At 42.4% G+C, this 27,801-nt stretch overlaps 1 protein-coding gene across 2 annotated transcripts in view; it reads left to right on the top strand.

Moving 5' to 3' along the window:
- The window catches only part of LOC308326749 (rho guanine nucleotide exchange factor TIAM1-like), an 82,929-nt gene extending 55,128 nt beyond the window's left edge, over nt 1–27,801 (top strand). For both annotated transcript variants that reach the window (XM_080779768.1, XM_080779767.1), the window contains 14 exons: nt 2,706–2,912; nt 4,297–4,430; nt 17,517–17,744; nt 17,971–18,039; nt 18,483–18,608; nt 19,023–19,131; nt 19,946–20,125; nt 21,126–21,244; nt 21,334–21,442; nt 22,430–22,488; nt 23,033–23,129; nt 23,705–23,792; nt 24,267–24,439; nt 25,039–27,801. In XM_080779768.1, the coding sequence (XP_080635894.1) occupies nt 2,706–2,912; nt 4,297–4,430; nt 17,517–17,744; nt 17,971–18,039; nt 18,483–18,608; nt 19,023–19,131; nt 19,946–20,125; nt 21,126–21,244; nt 21,334–21,442; nt 22,430–22,488; nt 23,033–23,129; nt 23,705–23,792; nt 24,267–24,439; nt 25,039–25,715 (2,375 nt within the window). In that variant the 3' untranslated portion in view covers nt 25,716–27,801. The remainder of the gene's footprint in view (nt 1–2,705; nt 2,913–4,296; nt 4,431–17,516; nt 17,745–17,970; nt 18,040–18,482; nt 18,609–19,022; nt 19,132–19,945; nt 20,126–21,125; nt 21,245–21,333; nt 21,443–22,429; nt 22,489–23,032; nt 23,130–23,704; nt 23,793–24,266; nt 24,440–25,038) is intronic.

Below are 27,801 nucleotides of genomic sequence, written 5' to 3' on the forward strand. Positions count from 1 at the left end.
CTATACCAATAATGACATATCAAAGGGCTAAAAATAAATCTGCTCTCCTTTGTCTTGTTTAGCTGTTGTCTGCTCCACGGTAGGGACTACCGGTTCCCTGTCATGTGATGGAGTCACAGAGACCTAACAGCTCTTTGAGAAACACACAGAGGTTCTGTGATACAATGTTATGTTAATGTGCAGAAAATGAAGGGTCTGCGCCCTTTCTGCCCCTGAGAGTCAGACCATGGTTACTCAAGTGTGACATTGTGTCCTCTAATGTATTAGCATTCTAAATAGCAGTGCAGTAGCAGACTGTCTCTAGCCAGAGGTTAGGGATGTACTGGCTTTACCTCTGTTGGGAGGCAGAGACGGAGAGGGGATGTGGCAGCCAGACTGGAATATTACACTGTCTCATCTTGAGTCACTGAATAAAGATTGAGTGTCAGACTGTGTGTGTGTGTGTGTGTGTGTGTGTGTGTGTGTGTGTGTGTGTGTGTGTGTGTGTGTGTGTGTGTGTGTGTGTGTGTGTGTGTGTGTGTGTGTGTGTGTGTGTGTGTGTGTGTGTGTGTGTGTGTGTGTGTGTGTGTGTGTGTGTGCGTGCGTGCGTGCGTGCGCGTGCGTGCGTGCGTGCGTGCGTGTGTTAGTGAATGTGAACTGAAGGGAATGGATAAAAATTGGCCTATAATTGCTGGAGGGGCTGTGTGCAGAAACCAGGCTAGCATTGGACAAGTTGTCTCTAAGCTCCATCTCTGTCCATATTTCAGTGTAAATCCCCCCCCCCCCCCAAACACACACACACACACACACACAAACAAACACATGCGCGCAAACATGCATGCACGCCCACACACAATAGTACGACCAGAGGGGTTTTCTTTCTCCATCCAATAAAAGACTACACCACAGCTGACATTTCACAATGCAGACAACTAGGTCATAACTTAGGGCTAAATGTGTGTGTGTGTGTGTGTGTGTGTGTGTGTGTGTGTGTGTGTGTGTGTGTGTGTGTGTGTGTGTGTGTGTGTGTGTGTGTGTGTGTGTGTGTGTGTGTGTGTGTGTGTGTGTGTGTGTGTGTGTGTGTGTGTGCGTGCGTGTGTGTGTGTGTGTGTGTGTGCGCGCACGCACGCGTATGTGCGTGCGTGCGTGTGCGCGTGTTGGGTGTTGGTTGGTGGTGGTGAGGCATTATTATTTTAAAACAGCTTCACAGCGTTTCAGACTGTCTGCTATTTCCATTAGATGGAATGCAATGTGAATTAAAGGACCTATTGGTGGTCTGGCATGTTTACCCCATTAACTATGACTCACCGTATACTTGACATTACTGCTGATCATTTTCCAAAGGAAGCTTTTTACCTTGGAGCCCTTCTTACATCTGACAATACTAAGAGCCCCACATTTACTGTATGCACATGCACGCACACACCCACACATATACTGTACAGTGTACACACACTATATAATTCTTGTGTGACAAATTGCTAAAATAGGTGACCTAACTTGTAGATTGTCTACTTCAGTTGTTTTTTTGTTTTAAAAAATATATATATATATATATATTTGGACAATATAATTTAGATTCATGTGTGTCAAGAGTACCAAACCCTTTAGTCTGGCCTTTGTACTGAAGGTAGGTGAGAGCTATTTCGTTTTCTAAACCACTGTCACATCCAATCTATATTATTGGACAATCTTGCCAGCTAATTGGTTGGAGACTGAGAAGTAATTAGGTGACTAGGGCGCAGGTGGCAAAAGGGAGGGCCCAGAAAACAGAGACAGCCAAACTGAACAACTCTGTTCCAAGACACTGCCTGGATTATTCACCATATGGACGGACAGAAAGCACAGTGATGATGGCACAGGGAAAGACAAGCATTTCACCCTACTGTTTGAACCTATCCAGTCTTGTTATGTCATGATTTGCCTCTGGCAAACAAGCATCGAAGACTGCATTTTTAATGCATAGGAACAAGATAATAGTCCATACTTATATGTGACCATGGTGCTGCCTGCTGTTGAAGGCGAACAGCAGAGAGGCTGTATGTTTGGTGTTTACTGTACATAATTTATACCTGTTTTGAATTGACAGTTTGCAATGTCATGTAGTAACACGTGCCATAGAAAGGCTGTGCTGTGTGATGGTGTCCTGCAGTTTGGAGATCACCTGGAAACATATGTTCTCTCTCTTACTGTCACCTTGTTTCACATTTATTTTTTTAAGGGTTTAAGTATACTGTAACTCTCACTTGCCATTGTTCAGTATTTTATATTTGGGTTTGATATTGCGCATTAAAATAAATACATTAATTATATAGACACACACACACACACACACACACACACACACACACACACACACACACACACAAACACACAGAGGAGCTACAGTTACTCAGAAATATCAGCTTGTACTGTAGCTTGTTAATATATTTTATGAAGCAATGTTGTGTAAATGAAGTGAAGCTTAGCATAGTAAAATCCTCTTTGCTAATGTATCAATTTGTAACTCTGTGAGAGTATACAAATGTCTAACCAGATGGACCCATAATAACGATCCATCTGGTTACATTTAAACATGCTCAGAGCTAAATGTACGCTGAGGATTTTACTGTGTAGTTATGTGCTGTATGTGTTTTGGTGAGTGAAGCGCTCCTGTGTGGCAAACCGCATCCCTGGGCTGAATCCCCTCTTTCTCATGCTCTGTCCCACTGCGCGTTCTCTTTCAGGTTTGAGAGCGGGTGATGAGATCCTCTTACTAAACGGCAAGCCTGCGTCGGCCCTCCAGATGGAGGACATGCGGGCTGCCTTCATCCACCCAGCGTTGACCCTAAGCGTCAGCACCGTGCCCCTGCTGGACCCTCGCCTGCTGTGCTCACTCCCCCCACAGCGCTCGGAGCAGGACCAGGCCACTGACATCTTCTCCCAGAGTCAAGGTAAGCATTCCACATCACTTAAAGAAATATGTCTACAGTAACTACACAAAAACATCCTAAAATGATACAATAATGTTATTATTCAAATTTTAGCAGACTGAACTTCATTGCCAAGATGAAACACAAATAAGCTGCAGACTAGTGCCCTCTATCTGCAGCGTAAATGTTCAGAAAAATAGAATGGAAGTCTAAATTGTTCAGTGGTCCTCTAATTGGGCCACCATATTTTATACTTCGGATATTCAAAAATAGTCGATCAACAGGCTCACAAGAGTTTGTTGATCATCTATTTTTGAAAATTCCTTTTAACACAAATCTTCCCTATGTGGAGTCTGTGGCATAAAATATTTTCAGAATGGGGCCCATGACTAAATACAACAATCAATTTGGGTGTCCACTTAAAACTATTCACTTAGCGTTTTATACGGGGAATCCCTGCACCAATGCCAATACAAATTCCTTCTAGGTCTCTTTTTCTTTTGCGTTAATTCATGTTCGGTCGCTCACTGCAAATATCTCCAGGGAAAGGGGGCATGCAGGTGAGGGCCGCGATTCTCTTTTTATTTTATATTATTTTTAAGCTGGAGGTGAATGGGGTGATCTACTAATTATTCATAGATACTGTCTGACATCCAACCTCCTGGCAGATGGGCAGAACGCTGCTCGCTCTCTGACCTGCTCCCTTTTTATCTATGCAAGGACGTCATTTGTATTCCCTCCGAACTGGAGCGTTGCAGCGCTCAGGCTGACAAACTGCCATTGCTTTATGTTCGGCCTCCAGTAGCACTTGAATATTAATGTGAATCCCTAAATGGAGGGAAGCTGTCGTTATGCATGGCGTGCAGTACTCGGGGTGTTGGGCCGAGAGTCAACAAGACAAGCAGTGTCTGGTGTTATTGTTATGAGCTACCCGTGCACAAAGGGGAAGCTTTGATACAGTACTGTAGGTATGATCGTCTGATGGTGACAGAGATGGGCACGATGATATGATATCTAGATATCGTGACAGCTGCATGATATCAAAAAGTATCTTGTAAAATACTTGCTCGTCAAATAGATTAAAAAGAACTTCATCCTGGGGCATGCTGAGGTGTTCCAAGGCCAGTGTGGAGATATTATCCTTGGCCTGCCTAGTTGTCTCCTCCCGGTGGGACATACACCAAGGGCCTCCCTAGGGAGACGGCCCGTATACTACTGTAGATACCCGAACCACCTTAGCTCCTTTCCAAGTGAATTAGAGGCAAGTGAAGAAGCAGAGTCTCTGAACTTCTCACCCTCCCTAAGGGAGATGCCAGCTACCCATCTGAGAAAACTCATCATTTTGATATAACACGCATGCAATGCTTATTCAGTAAAGCCGCTTTCTTCTTCTTCTTGTGTGCAGAGGACATTTTGGATGAGGTGTCAGGGTTGACGGTGGACAGTCTGGATGAGACGGTGTTGGACAGCCCTCAGTTTGTGCCACAGAGCCCTGTAGGACACTTGGATGACAAGAACAGCACTGAAGCTGGACATAAGGTAAAGAAATGTTTATGATGTTACCCAAGGCAAGGGGGAGCATGTGTAGACATCTAGATCTATTCCAAACCACTACTCACAATTAAGTATCTTTATTCACGTGTCTTTTTATTTTGTTATTATTGTTTAATGCAGCTTTTCAACTCATAAGATTGGGTGTCATGTTTGAATGTTTCATTCTAAATGGTGAATTTGGAATAGACATACTGTAGAGTTTATTTTCCCCTGTTTAAGAGTGCGGGATATCTTTTTCAAATTAACGACTTTGGAAACCTTCATGGGTTACTAATACTAGGATGGGGAATGACAGACTGAGCCTTTAATCTGTGATGGATGGAATAGGATGCCTGTGCACTAGGATGCATTGCAGAGACAAAGACCATGACTTGTTGGTATTGGTATCAGCATGTGACCCCTGGCTCTGTGTGGATGATGAGCTGCATTGTTGCGTTGCCATCTTTCAGGCTGCTTTTGGCTTCAGGGGAAAGCTGCAATTTTTCTCGTTCTGTCAGTGACGTCATCGCCCATACATATTTTTGAGTGTGCGTTTCGCACACTCAAAAATATGTATGGGCGATACTTGTGCTTCCATATTTGAAGATAGAAGTATAGTTATTAGAGGTTAGAGAATGACATACACCAAACATGCCCTCACAAGTAGACAGTACAGTATATACAGTAATTAACCAGATAAAAGGCCAAGAGAGCAGCATGAATATTCTAGCAACGTAACTGCAACAATATCCATGATCAATTCAAGTAACCAAATATTAAGTCGCACACTATATCCAATTTATTTCATGACATTTTTATTGTTTTAATATTGACCAAGAGTATTATTTTCTCAATCTTTAAATTACCCCTGGTAAGTAGCTCTGGCAATTCTGTGCGTTATTCCAGATGGAAAGTGCAGTGTAAAAGCTTTTTAGTCTATTTCTGTTCTACCTCTGGGGACCAACATCTGTCAGGTATCGCCAGAGTGCAGGCCATACTGATTGTGGATTCTGGCCGCTCATGTATGGACAGTTTTGGACACAGAACACAGGAGCAATTTATATGAAAACGAACAAATTTTAAATCTGCTGAAATGCTGGTACAGAGATGGCCACTTAACGGCAGCATAAAGAGTACAGTGTTGTATGAGAATTCAGAGTGGTATTGAGTGTCCAACTTCTTCAGCCACTGGTCAGGTGCATTCATAAAGATCGCACATCTGTGTGTGGACCAACGTGCATACCTGACTCTGATGCCGGTGTATTATATGAGAGTGTGGTGTGTGCATAACAGATGTGGAACAGTTTCAAGTTCAATCTGTTTCTGGTTATAAAAACAGACATGAAGGGTCAAGATGACCTCATACAGGTTGTGTGTGTGTGTGTGTGTGTGCTTTCGTAGATTCTTTCTTGTGTGTTTGATATATGTGACCTTTTTAAAGACGGGTCAGTGGATTGGTTGGAATGTGAAGATCTGAGAGAGGAAATGTGTGCGTGCACAGACACGCATTGGAAATAAACTACTCAAACAGCTGCTCTGAAACCAGCCACTGGAGAGGCACTCGTATGTAAACTAGACGTATTTAGAAGCCCAAGTCAATTCACAAGAGTGCATTTCTAACTGAAAATGACTGAAAACCCAAATAATTTTCTGATGCAGATGAATGCACCACCGATGTGTTACTGTGTGCATCCACGTGTTCTAATTGCCATGTGTGCTCCTGTCTCTCTCTCACACACACACACACACACACACACACACACACACACACCATAAATTAATGCATCAACAGATGTGTTTGTGTGCTCATGTGTATACTGTGTGTGTGCTGTGCGTGTGTGTATGTGCGACTGAGCGCACGCGCACATGCAAGTGAGACAGAGTGAGTATCGGTGTCACTATCTAATTAAGATTACGTCTGGTCTCATCAGGGGTCGGGCCTGTGATTGCTTGGACACGTCGTGTGCCAGCCCGTCTCCCTGGGACACGGTTGTCACTTCCATTACCGCGGCAACGCCTGATAACCCGGTAACCACTGGGAGACAGTTTTTTACCTCTGTCCCTGTCAGCAGCCATGGCGTGAACAAAGGACAGTGGTCTAGCATTCTCTTCCCACTCTGGGATGTGTGTCAGACAGTGTGTGAGTCAGTGGGCTTCAGTCTGGAGCGAAATCTAATGACCGGGGTCAATGCTGGCTTCCCAGACTGGATATGAGGGTTGCTTCTGTGACTTCAATGTGCCATTACTAGTTGGGGGAGTGTAGACGAGACGGATGGAGATGAGGAGGGAGAAAAGATTCCCAAAGAGACATGCTGACATATTATATCTACTCTCTGTACAAGGAATGATTGAATCTAGAAGAGAGATTCCACTGTGTTGGCTTGAAAGCACCAGCGTGATAAAGTAGATTATCTACAGTAGTGGTTCTAACCTTTTTAATTTCTAGGACGTATACAGTTTGACAGTGCATTAGGCCACAGACCCGATGTTATGTCTGGGGGACCAATCTACACTGTAAAACCCAGTGTTAATTTGTGTACAAAATGGAACCATATGGACCTGTAAGTGTCCATTAGGTTCCATACACTCTTGGAATTACAGATCTGTAAGGTGTTGGATTACTATCAATCATTTACCCCCTCAGGGACCCTGGGGGTCCCCAGACCCCACATTGAGAATCAGTGGTTTAGAGGTTCAATATGTTGGTTTGAAAGTACTGTGATGTAGAAGATTATCTACACAGAATCAAGCAGTTCAGTGTCTGTTATCTCTTTAACGACCGGGCGTTCGTACAAAGGATTCTTCATGCTACGGTAATGTGACATCTTTTAAAGACATGATAAAACAGATGGTTGAGTTACAGCGAGTGCGCTGAAGCCCACATATGGAGTTAATTTCACGTGATGTAATCAGAATTTACCTGCTGCGGGGGATGGTATGTATTGAGTTGGAATTCCTGAGATGAGTTTCATAACATCTTTTATAGGTTTGAAAGTGAAGCAGGCTTCCGTCCTGTGCATTTTACTAAATCACATTTCATACAGTATGCACTATGCAGGATATCTTATACAATGCATACAGATGTCCTTGCCTGTTTTGTTATTTCGTGCCATCAAGCTCCCTTGTGTATGAGATGTGCTATACAAATAAGCTTGCATGGCCTAAAAGAAATAGTGCAAGGTAAATCACAGCACAGTAAATGCTTACTGTGGCCTTTCAGCCCAAATGGTCCGAGCTGTCCCTCTGTGTTTAGTGCTGAGCCAGGTTATATTACTAGAAGTCTCCCCCATCTCACCTTTCTTTTCAGTCTATCACCTCCTGTCTCGTTTATCCTCTCTCACCATCTGTATCCTTCCTTTACTCTGTGCTACAGTGCTCTGTCCGCTCTCCTATTACTCTACTCTCTCTCACTCTCTTTCCCCCCATTGCCATCTGTCTCGTCATCACATAATTAGCCTTCATAATTCAGGTGCAGGGTTATGTCCGAGTCCTTCCTCGAGATGTGACAGCTTAGTGTATCCCTCTCTCTGTCGTCCTGTCCTCATCATACTTTCATACTGCCTTTGCCTTTTCTTTGTGCCCTCTCCATTCACACTCCTCTTGTCGGAGACAGATTTCTCCGATTTGTTATCACAGTATAGCCGTAACAACATTTAACATCTCTGTGGTATTCTCTCAGGACGAAACAACACAGTAACGAAACATGACGGCAATAAAACATGGACAGCAGACTGTTCAGATCATTCCATTTCTACCTTGCACACACGCACGCGCGAACACACACACACACACACACACACACACACACACACACACACAGACAGACGCGCACACACCTCAACCCCTCCTTCCCTCCCGCTGTTGCTCTCTCTATCATCCCCTCTGACCCTCTGCTGTTCATTACCATAAACATGAGGCTCCTTTTGGTTGTGAGACATCATCAACCTCTCCAACCTGTCTCTGAGCCCTGACCTGAGCTCTAAGTTCTCTGGGTTGTCCCTCTGACCTGTTTGAGTCAACACGACATGAGCCAAGTCGGCCACAGAATGCTGCGGAGCTGCCAAAAAACACTGCACATTTCTGTCACTCTTTGTCCTTTTTAAATTATTTTTGTTTTAATTGTTTCCCATGAGACACAAGATTTGGGTTTGCCTTTTTGTTCAGTTTGATCGCCTGCTCCTCTCGAATTCTCTGCGGTCTCTCAGACTAGCTTGAAATGCAGCGCTAAGTATTCACCCAGATTACACCCTCGGGTAACATGGTGGGATAGCGGTTTAGGCACAGGAGGCGGCGGATGGTCCTTTTAAAAAATTGGGACAATTTTTAATTATCCACCGAATTCTAATTGCTCCATTCTCTGGAACGATTGGAATCATTTTAGTGTAGATTAATGAACATCTCATTAGCTGGGGGGAAACGGGGAGAGCTTCATTATGACAGACAAAGCACTCGATAAACTAACTGAGGGAAGAAGAGAGAGTGATTGCCTCGGATGATGGTGATATTATAGCGATGGCTGAGATTGCTGCGGTCCTCTGAGGTTTCAATTCTGCTTCGGGGCATGTGAAATTAGAAATGCATAGTTTGAGGGACTATGATTTGCATGATTATTTTTCAACATAGAGTAGGAAATACACACAAAAAACTGTCCTTGGATTTCCTTTTTTGTTTTAATGAGTACATTCTACATGGTGAAATCAAGGCATACAGTGACATTGAGTGTTCACCTATTTAACCCTTCCAAATGATTCTCAAGCCTCCTCTCCTGCTTGTGGCCCCTCCTGCTCCCCTTTTCTCACACTCACACCTCTGTGAGCCACTAGAGGGAGCATCTCACTGATTTATGAAACAACAAGGCCTACGAACAAGAAAATAAAACTGGTTCAAGATGAGCCATAATTTATGATTCACAATATGGATAGGAATTATAAAACGGTAGTCCAGTTTTGAGTTGAATTGGCATTATATTCAATTCATCGTATTAGTGTAATATTATGTAGGTTTAGATTGTGTCCTTGAAAATACACATGTTCACTTAGTGCCCCAATGTAAAGTCAGTTGTGAATTCACAGTTCTCATACACAGACTTCCCAGTGACTCATGTCATAACATCTAATCCTCACCCACTCGTTTAATCATAAAGATGAAATGATGAAAGGTTCTCCCTCCTCGCCTCCACCCATGGCACGTATGATGTATCTCATCCTTTCTGGTTAGGATTTATGGATTTGCATACATCTCCAGATGCCAGATTAAATCTGAACTTTAAGAGTCGAACTGGATTTATTGAAAGAAATATATATTAATTGTGTTGTTGTAAATGTTATCTGCAGACCAGATTCCCTTACAGAGTGATATATATGTGATGTGTGCTGTGTTTGTATTGATAAGTCTAGCAGAAACGAATTTACATCTGATAAGATAACCCAGCATGCGCACAAAGCTTTTTTGTATTTTGTTTGTACAACTTACACATGCACAGACCCAAGGATGACATCACCACAGCTGGTCCACAATCTTTCTTATTGAAGCGAGACAAAACTTTGCGTTTTTGCATGTGTATAGACCAATGTGCCAAATCAATACAGTAGGTGGAAAGTTTGGGAGATGCCAAGGGCCCTTAGAAGCTGTCCTGGCTTGTAAATGTTAGTGATGAAGCAATGGCATTAAATATCCAGTGTGATGATGTTGCCTTGTTGTGGGGGCAATCCTCCTAAGAGTGATACCACTTAAAATATGAATATGCACACAGTGAAAGCTTCGGTGTTAAAGCTGCAATCTGTAACTTTTACGTCCGACTTGTGATCCGAGCCCGGACCTACATGACAGACCAATGTCTTTAACCACTTAAACTCTAAATTGACTGGATTACCAGGGCTCTATACTAGCGTCTAGTCCCCCTCCTGTTTTTGCCTATCTTTTGCACTAAATATCTTTTCTGAAAATTGCCGCTCTGTAAGCTGACAATGTATCGCAGTTGTGAGCTTGTACATCTGATGATGTCGCCAGATGTTCCCCCAGAATAGGGATGCTAGGGTCTGTGAAAAATGGACCGAAATGGACTCATATTAACACTGAGGATTGTACTGAGCAGTGTCTTGCTTAAGAGGGCTTCACGTGGCTGCAATGGGCGTCATCAATGTGTGTATGCCAAGTTCCGGGTCATTATGTACAAGACAATATAGCCACAGTGCAAACAATGCAATGTATTGCATACTTCTGGAGTGGTGTAGTTTTGAGAGTTCTTAAAGCTCCCATAGCTCCCAAACAAATGTTTGAGAAGTATGAAAGACAACCAAAAGTGTAACGATAAAGCAATTCAGATTATTGTGTATGTGCATTCATACAGTAGACAGTGAAATGATCTGTTAGTGTTACCAAATAACACCCTTGCGGGTCCATTTGGATACAATTACTCAGGGTTTAGGCTCAGAGTTAAATTAACACAAGGAGTACAGTTGGCAGCCTCTGTCTATCTCAGATTTACTGTAGATTCCATGGTTTTAGAGGAGGTGTGAAACTGCAGGTTTGTGCTTGCCTCTAGTCTACACTCCTCCCTCACTCCCTCCCTGGTGTCTTGCTCTGCTCGTCTATCCTAAGGGGTGGGACTGGGCATATGGGCTATTTTGACCGGACTGGAGAGAGAAAAGGTATGGCTGCTCATTCTCACCTTTCTGTGTTCACAACTTCTTTCCTTATTAGTTGGGCCAAAAACAGGTGATGGTGTGGGACATGCCCCAATGAGTTTCCTTTTGCTGCATGCACTTATTTGATATTGCTTGATTTACATCGTTCACTTCTTGTGTGCGACATGTGTGGGGTGGGGGGAGGGGGGGGGGGGGGGGGGCATGCATGGCTCATTTGTCACTGCTTGCTTTATAAGTCACCACCAGTATGACAGCAGGCTCCTAGATCAAAACAGTGCTGTCTGACGAGATACCTTTCACCATTGCTTTTCTTTTTCTCTTTTCCCATCAAGCTTTCGTACTGATTTGTCATTGCAAGTCAGTATTAAACCACTAAAAGTTAGGAATGTCCTGTCCATAGTATTGATTGATTGAATATAACATTAATAGTATAGGGGAGGGGGGGTATTTCTGCTGTCAAGAAAACTTGTAGCCGGACCAGTTGCAAATTGCAGACAGGTAGTCTTTTATGGTGCTCCTTTTATGGTGCTCTTTTATCTGACCCTTGAACAGTCAGGAGTACTGAGACATTCTTTTCTTATCTGTGTTCTGAGATCTGCAAATACATCGGAATTATTGTACAACGTACAGTCCTGTCAGTATTGCATAAAACTGGTCATTCTGGAATGGTGAACCTTAAGTTAATACGACCCGACTAATCCTACAGTGATGATACTGGCCAGTTTTGTGGACTCTAAGGGGAGGGGACTTGTTTGAACATTTGAGTCAAGACAGTATATAAGTAGTTGAACATGTTTGTTTTGCTCTGCTTAGAGCGCTAGATGAGTGGTGTTTAGCGCATCAGGACAATTCAGACGGGTACGTTAAATTGTTAATCATGTCATAAATACATTGAAGTATGTTTATTATGTCCTGGGTAACGGTAATAGGTCGCACATATCAAGACTGCATTTTTTATTCTTGGTAAATGGTGCATTTATATAGCGCCTTTATCCAAGGCGCTTTACATAGATTGTGCATTACATTCACCCATTCACACACACATTCATACACCGATTGCAGCAGAAGCCATGCAAGGTACCAACCAGCACATCGGGAGCAATTTGGGGTTCAGTGTCTTGCCCAAGGACACTTCGACATGTAGACAGGAGGAGCCGGGATTCTAACCGCCGACCTGCTCTACCTCTTGAGCCACAGTCGCCCCCATTCTTGCATTCTTGCATTCTTGCATAATCGAAGACAAACTATTTCCGTTATTTATGATATGATTTGAACGGGTAACGCACCACAAGTCAGTGCGGTGGTCACAAGAAAGGTTATCCATTATGTCCTGGGAACATCTTCACTAGGTATTATTAGCTTTGTTGTCTCACCTGATGTAGCCAACACCACCCATCTAACGGTCAAGGCAGATTAAAGTGAACGCGGAGATCTATTTTTGTAAGTGCTTTTTTGGCTCTAATAGATCTAATAGATCCAAAAAGCATACATCATACTTGGCACCTGCGCCTTTCCAGTCAGTGTGATGTCATAAGTAAGTCTCTAAGCCGTGGAGGGAGAGAGGGAAAGGGGGAGCGGGAGAGGCTCACGAGTTGCATTCTGTGCATTCCTGTTTGAGTGCACGGCTGTCTCTTTCACAACATCTACTATCCATCCGTGGAGGAAGTGATGCTTGTTATTACTCTGTGTTCTGATCTGCTATGTGTGTGAGAGAGGTTAAAGAGACAATGTGATGGTGATAGACAGGCAAAAAGGAGCACTGACATACAGGATATAGTCTAGAGACGGAGGTAACGGAGAAGCATCCAGAGGTGATAATCCATTCAGAAGAGACTGGAGTGGATTTTTCATGCCACAGAGGAGTAAGGTAAAAGGTTTGCTGATGATTTTTAAATGTATATATAATATTAGGATGTGTTGTATTCAGTATGTTTTAATGGCATGGTTTTCTGACCATGGACAGTTCTGCCTTTTCCCCAGCACCTGTTTAGTCTAGTCTGGATTAGCCATAAAAGCACTCTATTCTAGTGGTGGAAGTAGCTTTGTCTGGGATACTGACTGTCTGACTGAGGGACATTACACCACCTCCACCTGACTGTCTGACTGAGGGACATTACACCACCTCCACCTGACTGTCTGACTGAGGGACATTACACCACCTCCACCTGACTGTCTGACTGAGGGACATTACACCACCTCCACCTGACTGTCTGACTGAGGGACATTACACCACCTCCACCTGACTGTCTGACTGAGGGACATTACACCACCTCCACCTGACTGACTGTCTGACTGAGGGACATTACACCACCTCCACCTGAAATAGTTCAATTTAGTTTGAAGAGAAAATGGACACTTGACTTGCCTTTTCCTGCTGAACTCATTTTTGACTCCGTGATGTGATGTCAGCCCTGAAGAGGAGCAGTGAATGCTAATGCTCGTCCGATCATTAACACATTAAGTACAAGTTCTTTAATAGCAGTATTCTTTTATTTGAAGTTACTGTAAAAAATTGGATCATGGGATCTCAAGATACACATGGGAATGACCAGCTCCAGTGTGAATCTCAGTCGTCTATGATGTATCTGTGATGTATGACCGGAATAGAGCCCCATAGACTACGGAATGTACGGATATAAAATTGAAGTTAAATATTTATAGGAAAGAATTATGCAGGTACGGCTGCACGGATCTGTGCCAACGTTTTTTTAAATAGGCTATATGGTTATTATTGGTAGCAGGTTTCAACAATTTAAGTTTAGTTTGAACATACCATTTCTTTTTCCATTTTCTCCCTCACCCCATCCTTACCCCCACATTTATCGTCATCATTAAAACAATAATAATTGAGTACAGACACAAAAAAGTCCAGTCTGTGCCAAAGTTTTTTAGATCACTGTAGCTCAAACCCCTCTTATAGACGGCTAGACTCCTGCAGAGATACTTTGTAAAAATGGGTTTTGCTTCATGGAATATGTTTCAAGCTCTAAACTAGTGATGCACTGAATATTCGGCCGCAGAAAATATTAGGCAGAAAATGGCTAAAAATGCATTTTCGGCCTATTCGGTTTCGGCCCAAATAGGCAGAAAATATATCACCGAATAGTGTATGCATTAATGCATTCAAAAGAGCTGAATAAATGATTTATGGATAGTGATTATTATTTAAGTTAAGTTTTGCCATAACTGTAACATAACATTTGTAGAATCAAACTACAGTTACACACATACCAATTATACTGTGCGGGTGTAGGTATGTGATAACCAACATGGCATAGAATTTCCAAACATCTACAAGCTTGTAGGTCAACTATTTTTGCTATTTGTTGTACAACAAAGTATATAGTGCTTAAGTGGCATTCTGGACTAGACCTGTCTGGAAACATTATGGTTTCAAGGACTGCACTTCTGACCTGACTGTGTCACACATTACCAGGTGATTGAGAGATTATTTATTCTTTACTTACTCTGTATAAACATACTATTTTCTAAACTGATGAATTTAACAAAGCACAAACTGTAATAGTGGATTCTCATTTTTCAATTTAAAAGATAGAAATAGATATGAGAACAGATTTATTTTAATTAACAAGGGGACACTCATTTGTTTCAATAGCCAAATGATGTAGCAGCAAAGACAAATAATATTAAATAAACAAAATAATTCTATAATAGTTATTCCACCTAGTTACCTATTCAAGATACTTAATCCAGAGTGACAGGTGCAATTGTATAGGCTAAGCTTCAACCAGATGGATCTGTTTTGAATACCACAATGTAAAACAGCTCATGTCATAACTCCCAGTAGCTCACAAGTAGACAGACTGTGGAATCGGCAGCGACGGCTCATGAGCTGAACTGACCGCCCATCTGGTTTGTCCTCGTCAATACTGAGACTCACAAACAGCACCGTGGAATCATTGATGACACTCATTAGATGTACTGAACACACTCATGCATGCAATCTAAATTCACCTGTAGGTCTACCACAGGGTTTACAACACACATCCCACTACCAGAATCAGTATTGGGTCGATGTGGTGTCTGGTTTACTAGGGCCCAGCGCTCCATTTGCTTCCACAATTCCACAGACTACTCATACGTACTCTGCCTTAGGTCTAGGCTTATTATCCTGCCCTCAGTTTTACAGTGTATTCAGGTTTCTGTTGTTACCCCTAGCCCCATATGGTACCTCAGTCCTTACACTCATACTGTAGCTCTCATCACGCTGTCACCAACTATCGAAGCTACCTTACCAAAAAAATAAAATAAGGTTTGGTAAGTTAGAACTGGTAGAACTTGATCTCATCCTGACCTCAAGTAACACTGTCCTCTGACAAGCAAGCAATGTCTATCATGACGACACGTATTGGGGACGCACCCACCTCTGCACCTAAATGGCCCTCATGTAACGTGTGATGGAAGCACTAACTGTACTGATAAGACCCAATTATTATTATTTATAACTTATATTTCTAGTATCATTTTAAAATGTGCAGCACATTAGCATAGACACTATGACAGCTGATGAGTTCTCAACAGGCCCAAAAATTAAGATCTCCCCCCCCCCCCCCATGCCAAAGCACCAGCGCTCGCCCAGCAGTCTGTTGTCACCCAGGCGGATATGTTGATCTGATCCCCAATGCCAAAGCGTCAGAGCTCGCCCAGCAGTCTGCTGTCACCCAGGCAGATGCATGCACGCGACCTCGCCCTTTAGGGCGAGGTTGATTCTCGAATCTCAGGCGTCTTACTGGTTAGTATAGCTTATCAGTTATCAGTAGGTTGTGTTATGTATTGTAAATGTAATTGTTGTCTTCTGCCTATAGTGTCTGTACTTCTATGTTTAGTGTTTTGGTCTTGTAACCTTTTTCTAGTTTCCCCTTGTGGTGTTGCCTATTTGAAAAGGCCAATCAACAAGCTCTGCACGCAACGTGAAGTGTTTGTTCACGTCGCTTGTTTCGTGAGCTTGTGTTTCCGAATTTTATATCATCCTGTACCAGCTGCACTACTTCAAATTAAAAAACCTTTCTCCTGGCCCATCAAACATCTGTGAACATGCACTACTGTATATGTAGATTCAAATGCATCTCAACAGGATTCACAGCACCGGTACACTCTCACAGTATAGACCGCATCATACTGTTTTTTTAATATCTCGATGGAGTTGATGGGCCCAGAGTACTTATCCCCTCTAAAACCTGATAGATAAACTGAATGGTTAAACACTCACTTAAAAGGTATTATGTTTCTTTTTTGTGACATCTTCAAAGGGAATGTTGAGGCAAAATGTTGCCCTTTGACTGTGTGACAAGAACTGTAAAGATCCCACAGAGGCTCTGGCTTAAGGGGCCCTGCCCTGAGTTCTTGGGCCCCTGGGCCTGATATGCCTGTTCTGTAATCCACCCATGCTTGCATCCACATGTAAACATGGACCCAGCTGTAATTATTCCTAGTGTTCATGAATCTTTGTTACCGTACATACCCTGTACATCATATGTTATTTTGTGCCAAAGCAACACGAAAGGGCAAGTCAACATTTTAAGGTGTGTGCGCTCGCACAGGCGCACACACACACACACACACACACACACACACACACACACACACACACATACACATACACATACACATACACACACACACAATCTTTCAAAGGTGGTAGTGAGTGGGTAGACATGAGTCTGAGCATATCCACCTAATACTCAAAGGCTACTCCTACTACTGTACCTCAGTCTTATAGCCCCTGCAGGTCTGCTCTTGTTTGGTATTTTTTGATGCGTAGGTGTGTGCTGGCTTTGGCAAGTGGTAGGCAGTAAGAACATCACTTTCAAATTGGCGTCCGTATTTGGGGCGTGTCATTATAGGCAAAATGTTTTTAAAACATTTTTTTTCCAAGAATACCTCGCTGCCATGCGCCATTTTCACCAATTTGTCATATGAAGAATTTCATAGGGCTTGCAAGGGCTAGTAAGTGCTTAACTGTTGGTCCAACTCCCCAAACAAGCAAACCATTCATTAAATTGACCTTTCACATACCTTTCTACCACAGACCTTTCTATTACCCCTCTCTGTACATTTGACGAAAAGAACAGATCTAAAAGCTCACTATGCAAGCTTGAAGATTTTCTAGCAAAGCGATTAGGTGCAGAGGCGGAAGTATAGGGCTTTAGTGGTTAATGTAAAACAAAAAGGTGATTAACAGTGTAATTCTGGGCTATTCTTTTGGCCCAGTTCATCCCTGTTTGGTGGGCTTTTACAGAAGGTGCTGTGCATTTTTCCTGCAGATAAAATGCAGGAATAATTTTTTTATGATTACTTACTGTTCAAAATGTGTCACAGGCAGCACTCACCAAATGATATTCATTATCCTTTGTTCCTCTCTTTCTTCTTTTCTCTTCACCTCTCGTCTCCTTCTTTTTTTCCTCTTTATTCTTTTCTTTTGCAGAGCACGGAGCAGGTCACTGCTTTCTGCCGGAGTCTCCATGACATGAATCCTTCGGAGTGCCCCATGTCGTCCTCCTCTTCATCGTCCTCTTCGTCTCTCTCTCCAAGCCCCGTTTCGGCCATGCCCCCCACGGTGGGCTCGGCAGCCACTCAGAAACAGCTCTCACACGCAGACAAGCTGCGTAAAGTCATCAGTGAGCTGGTGGAGACAGAGAAAACTTATGTCAAAGTGAGTGCCAGCTTTCTGTTTTGTGTGTTTGTGTATCTATCTATCTTGTACTTCTATCTAAGTGATGACCTGAGATGTCCTCCGAAGCTTCCAGGGGATATTCTTTAATTTGTATGTGCAATATTATTGTATATGTTTGTCCTGTTTATTGTGAGTCACGTTGACTACTTGACTCCACATTGCACAAAATGTGTTCTAAGTAAACCATTCCCTGTGTGTGTTTCAGGACCTGAGCTGTCTGATAGAACGCTACTTGACACCGCTGCAAAAGGAGAACTTCCTCTCTCAGGATGAGGTACTGTACTCTAGCTATACAGACTAGACTACACCATAACTACAGTAAATGTGATGTCTACAGTAAATGATTTGTTAACCCATGATAGTAGCTGAGTGAGTTGATCTCAGTCCCTGCTGGCACAGCCCATGGTGGCAGCGGTGGCTCAGGGGTAGAGTGGCTGGCTGGTAACCGCAAGGTTGCTAGTTCGAACCCGGGCTCCCCCAGAGTTAGTGTCGACGTGTCCTTGAGAAAGACACTGAACCTGCTCCTGATGTGCTGGTTGGTGCCCTGCATGGTTTCCGCTGCCATCAGTGTATGAATGTGTGTGTGTGAATGTAATACACAATCTATGTAAAGCGCCTTGGATAAAGGCGCTATATAAATGCACCATTTACCATGGTGATAATGTACAGTACTGTGTGTGTGTGTGTGTGTGTGTGTGTGTGTGTGGGGTACTGTAGCTGGATGTTCTTTTTGGAAACCTCGGGGAGATGCTGGAGTTCCAGGTGGAGTTCCTGCAGACCCTGGAGGATGGTATCAGATTGGTACCAGATCTAGATCGACTGGAGAGGGTGGAGCAGTTTAAGGTCAGCCTACATTGTGTGTGTGTGTGTGTGTGTGTGTGTGTGTGTGTGTGTGTGTGTGTGTGTGTGTGTGTGTGTGTGTGTGTGTGTGTGTGTGTGTGTGTGTGTGTGTGTGTGTGTGTGTGTGTGTGGTATTTCATTTAATTTATTTATAATTAAATGTAAAATAAGTAAATGTTTTATTCCACAAGAATGCCAAAGGGCATACACAGTATGTCAAAGTATGTACAATATAACATTATCGTGAGGTTTCTTTCCAACGCTCCATTTAGTTAACCTATTTTGTAGTATCATTCTATGTGCAAATCATAGCTTTGCGGTTGATCAATATGAACCCAATGTTGTTACATGTTACATGATAAATATGGACCTGAATGTTTACATAGTTACAATTTTACATATCCATATTTTCCATAGAAAGTGCTGTTCTCCCTGGGTGGTTCATTCCTCTACTATGCCGACCGTTTTAAGATCTACAGTGCCTTCTGTGCCAGCCATACCAAAGTCCCCAAGGTCCTGACTAAAGGTATAGACATACAACGCACACGAGCGAGCGCACGCACACACACATCTGGTTCCATTTTGTATACACTCTGAGTTATAGACCTATAAAGGTCAATCATTTAGCTGGGGACCCCCTCAAGGATCTCTGGGGGACTCAGGGTTGAGAACTAGTGGCCCAATCCTTTGCACCTGCAACAATCTGGTGTGCAGATACGTGTTACATAGGATTCTGATATACTGGGATACCAATTTGATCCAATCAGAATAGGGGACAAACAAGTGAAAATGGAAGTGCTGACACAAAGAATTGAGCAGACAAATTTTGAACTGGAACACTTAAACTGAAGCTGATAAATACTCTCTCCTGATTGGCTGAAATCGGCAATCGGTTACTTAACAACCACTATAACAGTGATTAGTATCAGAATTGATAGCTAACTTTTTAACAAAAGAAAGTTTTGTTTTTACCAACAAATAAAACTTACGCTACCTTTAATTTTAGCAATTTGTCCAAGACCAAGACAGCTTCATCCTCAGTGTTAGGTTAACTCTGAGAGTGTAAAGATGGAACCTTAGGTATAGTATATACCCGTGAAGTGAGGGGCGCTCTTATCATCTTACAACATCGAGGACAAAACAAACATATATACTCTGTTCATTGTTAATGGCATTTGATGTTTGTTTAAGGAAAAACAAACATTAAACCTGTATATAGGCGCCCCTCAAAAAAACGATATATAGGAATAACACTGGGAACAAATTCCAAGTGACTGCCCTGCAGTCTCTCATCATGGTATCTATCATCTGTTTTGTTGTTTGGGTTTGCTTTCCTCCAGCTAAAACGGACAGAGACTTCAAGGCTTTCCTGGCAGAGAGAAACCCCCGGCAGCAGCACTCGTCCACTCTGGAGTCTTACCTGATCAAACCCATCCAGAGGGTGCTGAAGTACCCACTGTTACTAAAGGAGCTGTACTCTCTCACTGACCCTGACAGTGAGGAACACTACCATCTGGATGGTGAGCAAATGTCTTGTCGGAACTTATTATGTGCTTGCTTTTATCAGGGTGTATTCCTTTCATAATTAAATTAATTCATTGTGAGCGTACTTGTAATTTTCTTTGGGTGTCCAGAACCGCCGATTCGACACGATATGACCATATATAGGCATATGGAAATCCATTTGTCCTCAACTGCTTTGCCCTTATATGGGCATGCCTATTTATGGGACCGACCGACTTAATGGGGCATTCATTTTCCAACTTGCATTGTTCCTGACTTTTTTTATTTTTTTACTTAATCTTTATTTGGAGTTAAACGGGTTAGTTTAATGACAATCACAGTGCAAGGGTTCAAATATATCATTAATAAACAACGTTTTCCAGTCCATTTATGAATGTCCGTCATTGTTAACATCGGTGTCGTTCTGTTGATTTCTATATTTAGTCCATTTATCCCATTTTTAATAGTTAATAGTTCCTCTTGTAGTCTCAATGCATGAGTTAGTTTCTCCATTACAAATATCTCCTCCACAATGCTCAGCCACTGCTCACATACATACTGGAGGTTCTTGTTCCTGACTGTCATTATTCCCAAGTAGGGCACCGGTCTAGTGATAAAAAAGGAAAGGACTGGCGTGCTTGTTTGTATAGTCGAAGTGCTCTTGGAAATGGAAAAACAACCAAAAAGAGAAAAAAAGAAAGGTAGATAGAAGAAAGAAAGCAAAAAGGTAAGAATTTAAGAATAGTGATATTTGAGACACATTCTCTTCTAGGAGAAAACCCAGGTATTTGTATGTTGAGACTTGTTCAGTCAATGTATTCTTTTAAGTAACAATCTGGAATACCCAGTTGTCTTCTTGAGGTTTCATGAAAGCCTCTGTATCCTTGAGCAAATCGTTTAAACATCTAAACGTCTACCTGCTCATTCACTGGTAAATCCATCTGGGTTAAGTGTTGGTTAATGGCTCATTGTTATGAATTGTACACGTCTCAGCCTGCGTTTCTCTGTCTCACGCAGTTGCCATGAAGGCCATGAACAAGGTGGCAAGCCACATCAATGACATGCAGAAGCTTCATGAGGAGTATGGAGCAGTATTCGACCAGCTCATCAATGAGCAGACGGGAGAAAAGAAAGAGGTATGAATTGCATTCTAGTTTATGTCTGAGCAACCTGCCTAAAGCAAGTGTTCCTGTCATTGTTGTTCCATTAACGTTCTGTTTCCCAGGTGGCTGACCTCTCCATGGGGGACCTGTTGCTGCATGCTACCGTGGTGTGGATCAATCCTCCACAATCCTTAGTCAAGAGCAAAAAGGACCCAGAGTTGGCTGCTTTTGGTAGGACTTTACTTGACTTTAAAGTCCAATGTAATAATTACTTTATTGGTCTCTAACAGACAAAAGGTTATCTCGTCAAAACGTTTCCAACATGTTGAATGTTCAAGTTTATTCTGGGATGGCTTTAGGCCCCTATCTGTGTTTACAGTGAGGCAAAGATTGTATGCTGTAGGATTGGAGATGAACAATAAGATGAGAAATGGATCATGTTTATGTACTAACTATTTAAGAAGTAGTCGATGGTGTTTGTCGATCCATGGACAAAGAAAATAAAATAAATAAATAATAAATATTCCCTATAGCGTGTTTGTTTATATTTTAACTTGTCCAATACAGTTGCCCGTGTCCTCCCCTTTGTCCAGGACAAAATGTTATTTAGCAGGGTTTATTTAACAATCTAGAAGCAGCAATAGTGTAACTCAAACATATGTGTTGTTTCCATTCCTCCTTCATGGTGTGAAATGTAAACCACCCATCAGGGCAGTCACAGCCACTATGAGACTATGTGCCTTTTGGGCATAGATGGGACAGAAATCAACCTGCTGAAAGGAACAATCATATTTTCATGCTTTTCATGCGAAGCACAGCTTTGCATATTTCTACTTTAAAGGACCTCACAACTTCATCACAAGAGAATGGAGAGATATCCACAGCCTTAAGTGCATATCCTTCCTTATTCTTCTCACACTCTCAAGCGATAAATATTGTATATGTACTGTACGAGGACATTCCCTGACAGTGTGCTAATAGGAAAAACTCAGTGTTCTGTAATTACCTTAATGTGACACTGGTCCATTTGTGCTGGTAACTTTTATCACAGGCTTCAGGGAAGGCTATTTTCCTCAAAAGTGGAGATGAAAAGCTAAAAGCTTTTGTCAATGCACTGCCTTAAGCTGTGCTGCATTTTATGTATAGTATCTAACAAATGAATGCATTCATTTTTCATCTCTCCTCTCTCCCGTCCCTTGTCCTTTTTTATTTTTCCAGTGTTCAAAACGGCTGTTGTCTTTGTGTACAAAGAGTGCTCCAAGCAAAGGAAGAAAATCGTAAGTGCTGCTTTCCTCCTATGTTGGCTGTTCATGAAGCATGTATTCCTATCTGGATGACTGTGTAGGAGGGCATCACGCTGACTGGCTTTCTGGAGCCCCCAGGCTGCATCAGGCATACTTTCTATAAATTGGATTAGCATTGTGGACATACACATTAGGGCCACTGGAAAATTAAGCCCAACGCTATCCATTATGGCCACACTAGGTCAAGTTTGTGAAAGAGAGGCAGCTGCAGTGGCATTTGTGGAAGAGACAGCAGTTCCAAAGAGAACTCGGTCACAGATAAATCTAATGCTGCTCTCTTCCTCCCCCTGTTGGTTAATGTTGATGCAGCACCTGCATGCTGATCAGTATCCATTTGTCTTTGAGTTATATTGGATCAAGAATGTAATGGAAAGTAAATCAAAATGTACAGTAAATTTAAATAAAGGTAAAAAGTGGATGGAATTTGAAACGGCTGTTTTCAGATGTTGTCAGATGTTAAGGAAGATAACTAAATACTAAAGCTAAATACTCTGTATTCCAAACCTTTGTCTTCCAGGGTGGCTCTCATCGTGCATCAGTTAGTGAGGACAAGGACCCATTCCGGTTTCGTCACATGATTTCAACAGACTCTCTTCAAGTTCGCACCCTCGCAAGTATGTCTCTATAATACCTGATGTACTGTATTGGTCGTGCTGAGTCATGCATCGTATCCGCACCGAAATTGGCAGAACGTGTCACGTCGCCCACATATTGCGAACTTTTAGATCTGCTATTTTCACCGCTGCACAACTACGTATAAATCATGCTTATATATATTAACTACAGTATGATTACAATACCATTTTGGCAAAAATATTGGCATAAAGGTGAGTGACAATTATTAAATGATTGTAACTGTAATTGTAAAGCAGATTATAATGTATTTACAATATAGTTGATCTTATAAGTTATTTATGAGTGCGTATAATTATACAGTTTTATAGGCAGATTATCATTATGTTATGTTTTACATTGTTTTCAAAGAAAGTGTTTCCAAAAGGGCTGTGATTTTTTTTATTTTAATACACGATATTGTTATAAACCAAATGGATAAATATTTATTAGTAGTACTGCATGCAGTCACTCATGTTCAGTCCCCTGTGAACCTGAAATCACCACGACTTGTCTCAGGAGAGACGATTGTCAATGAATGACGGCCACCTCTCATTTTCTCCCTGTTGTTTCTCAGACACAGATGGTACAGCGATGTGTGAGATAGTTCACACAAGGTCAGAGTCAGAGGGGAGACCAGAGAGGATCTTTCAGCTGTGCTGCAGGTACTGTACCTCTCAAACGGCAATATGATTTTTACACTTCTTTGCAGACTCATGTCCCCTATTACTTTAATTTAATATACTCTCAAATGCTGAATGTTATTTTAACTCGGTGTGTACACATGTAACCATTACGGGTCCATTTGGTTATATTTGTAAGCTAAGAGTTCAATTAACACTGGATATTTTATTGTGAACTCTCTAGGACTCTATAGATCAAAGCATTTGAAGTTATGATCTGAATTTATGATATATTATGTAATGCTGCTTTTGAATGAATAATACAGCATGCATTGTGTAATACTGTGAATTCCCATGACTCGTTGGTTTTGTTGGCGGTTGTGCTGCATTGCTATATTTGGTGTCTAGATTAACTTTGTTTTGACAACGGTATGTTCTGCCATGCCCTTACTCAATGGGGCTGCATCATTGTGGCTATATTAGTAATGAATGTGTGTGTGTATATTCTGTTAACAGCTCACCGGACAGTAAAAAAGACTTTCTGAAGGCAGTCCACTCCATCCTGAGAGAAAAGCAACGTCGGCAGCTGCTGAAGACAGAGTCTCTGCCCCCCAGCCAGCAGTACGTTCCCTTCGGGGGCAAACGCCTGTGTGCCCTCAAAGGAGCACGGACCGCCTTGAACAGAGAAGGTCAGATATAGCACAGCTGTAAGGTGACACATTTGTGATGGACAATTGGACATACGAGATCTATAAATTGTTATGTTAATACATAATTCTGCAGCATTTACTATGTTATGCCAAATCTTCATTTACTTGCTTACTTACTACAACATCATGGCAGCATTTGAGCTAGATTGGTGCTTTTCAAGTCCAGTCACAGTACTACCTCACAATACTGTTGACTTTCATTCTATTCATCCAATCGGGGGCGTACAGTACAGGCTACTATAGAACTGAGACACAAGCCACTGTTCAGTAAATGCAATTATCTATCTGGTAGAGTAGAAAACTGTCTGTAGCTAAGAACCACTGCACTTCATACTTTCTACATGTACCCAGAGCAGTAGAGTTGAGACTTGAGGTTTGAGTTGGACTTAAGAAAATAGTAACAACTTGAAAGCAAGGTCATTGTAGATGGCAGAGTGGATAATTGATAATTTGGGTTGGGCTTAATTTGCTAAATTTTGAACTTTAATATAAAGAAATAGCCCATAATGGGTTAAAATAAAAATGTAACCATTTGCTTTAATCTTAATTGCACCCCCTGTTGTGTTCTGCCCATTTAGTGCTGGCTCCATCTCGGACGCTAGGACGCAGGAAACTGGTGAGAAATCGCTTCACCATTGACACTGACCTAGTTTTCCATGGCAACAACAACTCCGACCACTCTGCCTCGCACTCTCAGCACACGCCTGGCCTCTCCACCCACTCAGCGCCATCGTCCCATCATTCCATGCTCCATTCCCACAAGCCTCAAGGAGAGGACACAGACCGCTGGGTGGAAGAGCAGTTTGACTTGGGTCGATATGATGACCGGGGTGTGGGAATGGAAGTGAGCCCCGTGAAGGAAACTGACATATTGAGCGATGATGACGAGTACTGCAAGTCTGTCCGTGCCGCATCTGCGGAACCCATCAACCTGGAGGGGAGAATGGAGGGACTGGACCTGTGGAATGGGGAGGGAACAAGCCCTGACCAGCATGGAGGGCTGGAAACGGAGAGGGGTAGTGCGGTCAAACACAACAGGATGGCAGGGAACCACAGGGGGGAGTCAGACCCCGCCCTTTCTCCGGATGACTCCCTTCTGTGTCCTCGCGTCCCCCTCTCCCTCTGCACAGCCCCCTCCCTGAAGCTTACTCCTCTAAAGCAGTGTGCGGCAGAAGGGGCCGCTGACCGGGACTGTGATGCCGTCTGGGTGCGACGGGATGATTACGCCAACGGGCATAACAATGATGTGTTTTGAGGGACGATATCGGAACAGACTTTAGGCAGGACACATTGGAGGGGCTGGGGCGAGGGCACTCTGCTTTGAACACTCGTTTAAACAATGGTTTTAAATTATCATCAGAAGGAAGAGTGCCATGGAGAGACCGGGATCTGTATTTGTTCAAGCTTTATAAAACAGTATTTGTTCGACATGACGTGTACCGAATGGTGTAAAGTGTCAAACAATCCTCCCCTTTCAATGATCCACACTTCATTTCCCACCTCCATCACCCGTTGTCTGACAATCCTGAGGCTCTAGGAATGTCCAGTGGAGGAAAGAAATAAAATGTTTCTTCTTTTCTCTGGAGTTTCTCCTCGTCCCAAGCTGCTTGAACTGAACTACCGGTATAAGGGAACGAGAGTCCTTATTCGTACAGAAAAGCTCTCACGCTGAGGCACAGCCACGCCTGTGAACCTGTACTATATACAAAGCTATGTACGAATAGGCCCTCATACTACTGCATGTACATGCAAGTAGGCTATGTATGTAAGGCAGAGGCACAGCAACAACTATTAACACACACACACACACACACACACCCACACACCACTGAACTTCTTGCCAAAAAAGTATATTTTTTGAACACAGGAATGTGAGTGTTATTTTTCTCTCAGACTCAGAAACTGTGTTTGTATCTTAACACTCAAGGGCTGTGTGTTAATGAATTTACTCTTTTCAGGGGATTTTGGCTTAAGACTGCTGTATAAAATATAGTACCTCTAATTAGCTTTATTGTGCTTTTACTGTTTTTAACTTAATATCAGATGCACACTGGTGTATCTGTGTGTTGTAGGAGTACAACAGCGTTATAGGACAAATTGTGTAAATATAAAAAGCAATGTTTTAAGCTCACTAATTTGTCTGCCAGCATATGAATTCCAAGTCATGTTTTAGGCAATAGATAAAGCGGTAGCCATTTTTATTTCATTACCCTTTTGAATTTGTGTTTACAGCACATTGAACTGTCCAGTATTAAAGATAACCCCTGTTGAAGAGGAGAACGAACAAGAATTTGGTGCCAGTAGCAGGTTTACAACAAAAATGCAAGGAATTTGTCCACACTGAGTCCAACCTTTCAAATATATAGTTGTTTCATATTTAATGTAATGTCGCCATACTTGTTTGTTAGGGGGCTTTTGATAATTGAATTTGACCTATTGAACCCGTTATCGGCCAAACACATCACTTTAACACACAAATTTAATAACACCCTTTACCGAAGCTCGTGACATTTTCCTCACAGAATCATGTTACTGACCATATTGTAACTAAAACAGTCCTAAAACCAAGATTAAATAGTTTCGCGGTTGATTGGGGAGGCGTATCTCTCCCATTCTCTCTCACTCTCTCTCTAGCATCTCCATTTTTTCTCCATTTTTCTTTTTCTATCTCATGCTTGTCTCCACGCCTCCCTCTCCTGTCTTTCTACCACTTTCCTTCCGTGTGCCCACTAGGTGGTGGTGTTTTATATCGTCTTGTCCCAGCCGCACGGTTAATTTTAGCTCGACTTGTGCACCTTTTAGAGGACTATTAACTGTATCAAACCTGCACTTATTAATTGATGAGATAATCTATGGTACTGATACTCTGGTCATTTTGACCCATTATGTTTTGAAACTGGGAGGGTGACACAAGATGCTCTTGTTTTTAGTTTCTTATGACAGTTTTAGTCTAAGATTTAGACTCGGAGTTGTGAGTCTAAAGGCTCATAATATATTACTATTATATAGTCTGGATTTTCGGTGGGGAGGTGACCACCGGAGCTGAAATAACGTTGAGCGGTGGTGAGTAAAAACAGAGAGAAGGGCTGGGGCGGTGGCGGTGGTTTGCTCGTTGTAGTTCGATGGTCACCTCACCACCGAAAATCCAGACTATGAATAACGCTTAAAGGCTCATTCATAGTCTGGATTTTCAGTGTTGAGGTGACCACCGAACTACAACATGACGTCACTAGCCACGGTGAAGAGCAAACCACCGCCTCAGCCCCAGCCCGTCTCTCTGTTTTTACTCACCACCGCTCAATGTTATTTCAGCTCCGGTGGTCACCTCACCACCGGAGCGG

This window comes from Protomyctophum bolini (genome assembly GCF_963924005.1).
Source record: "Protomyctophum bolini genome assembly, chromosome: 13".
NCBI lineage: Eukaryota > Metazoa > Chordata > Actinopteri > Myctophiformes > Myctophidae > Protomyctophum > Protomyctophum bolini.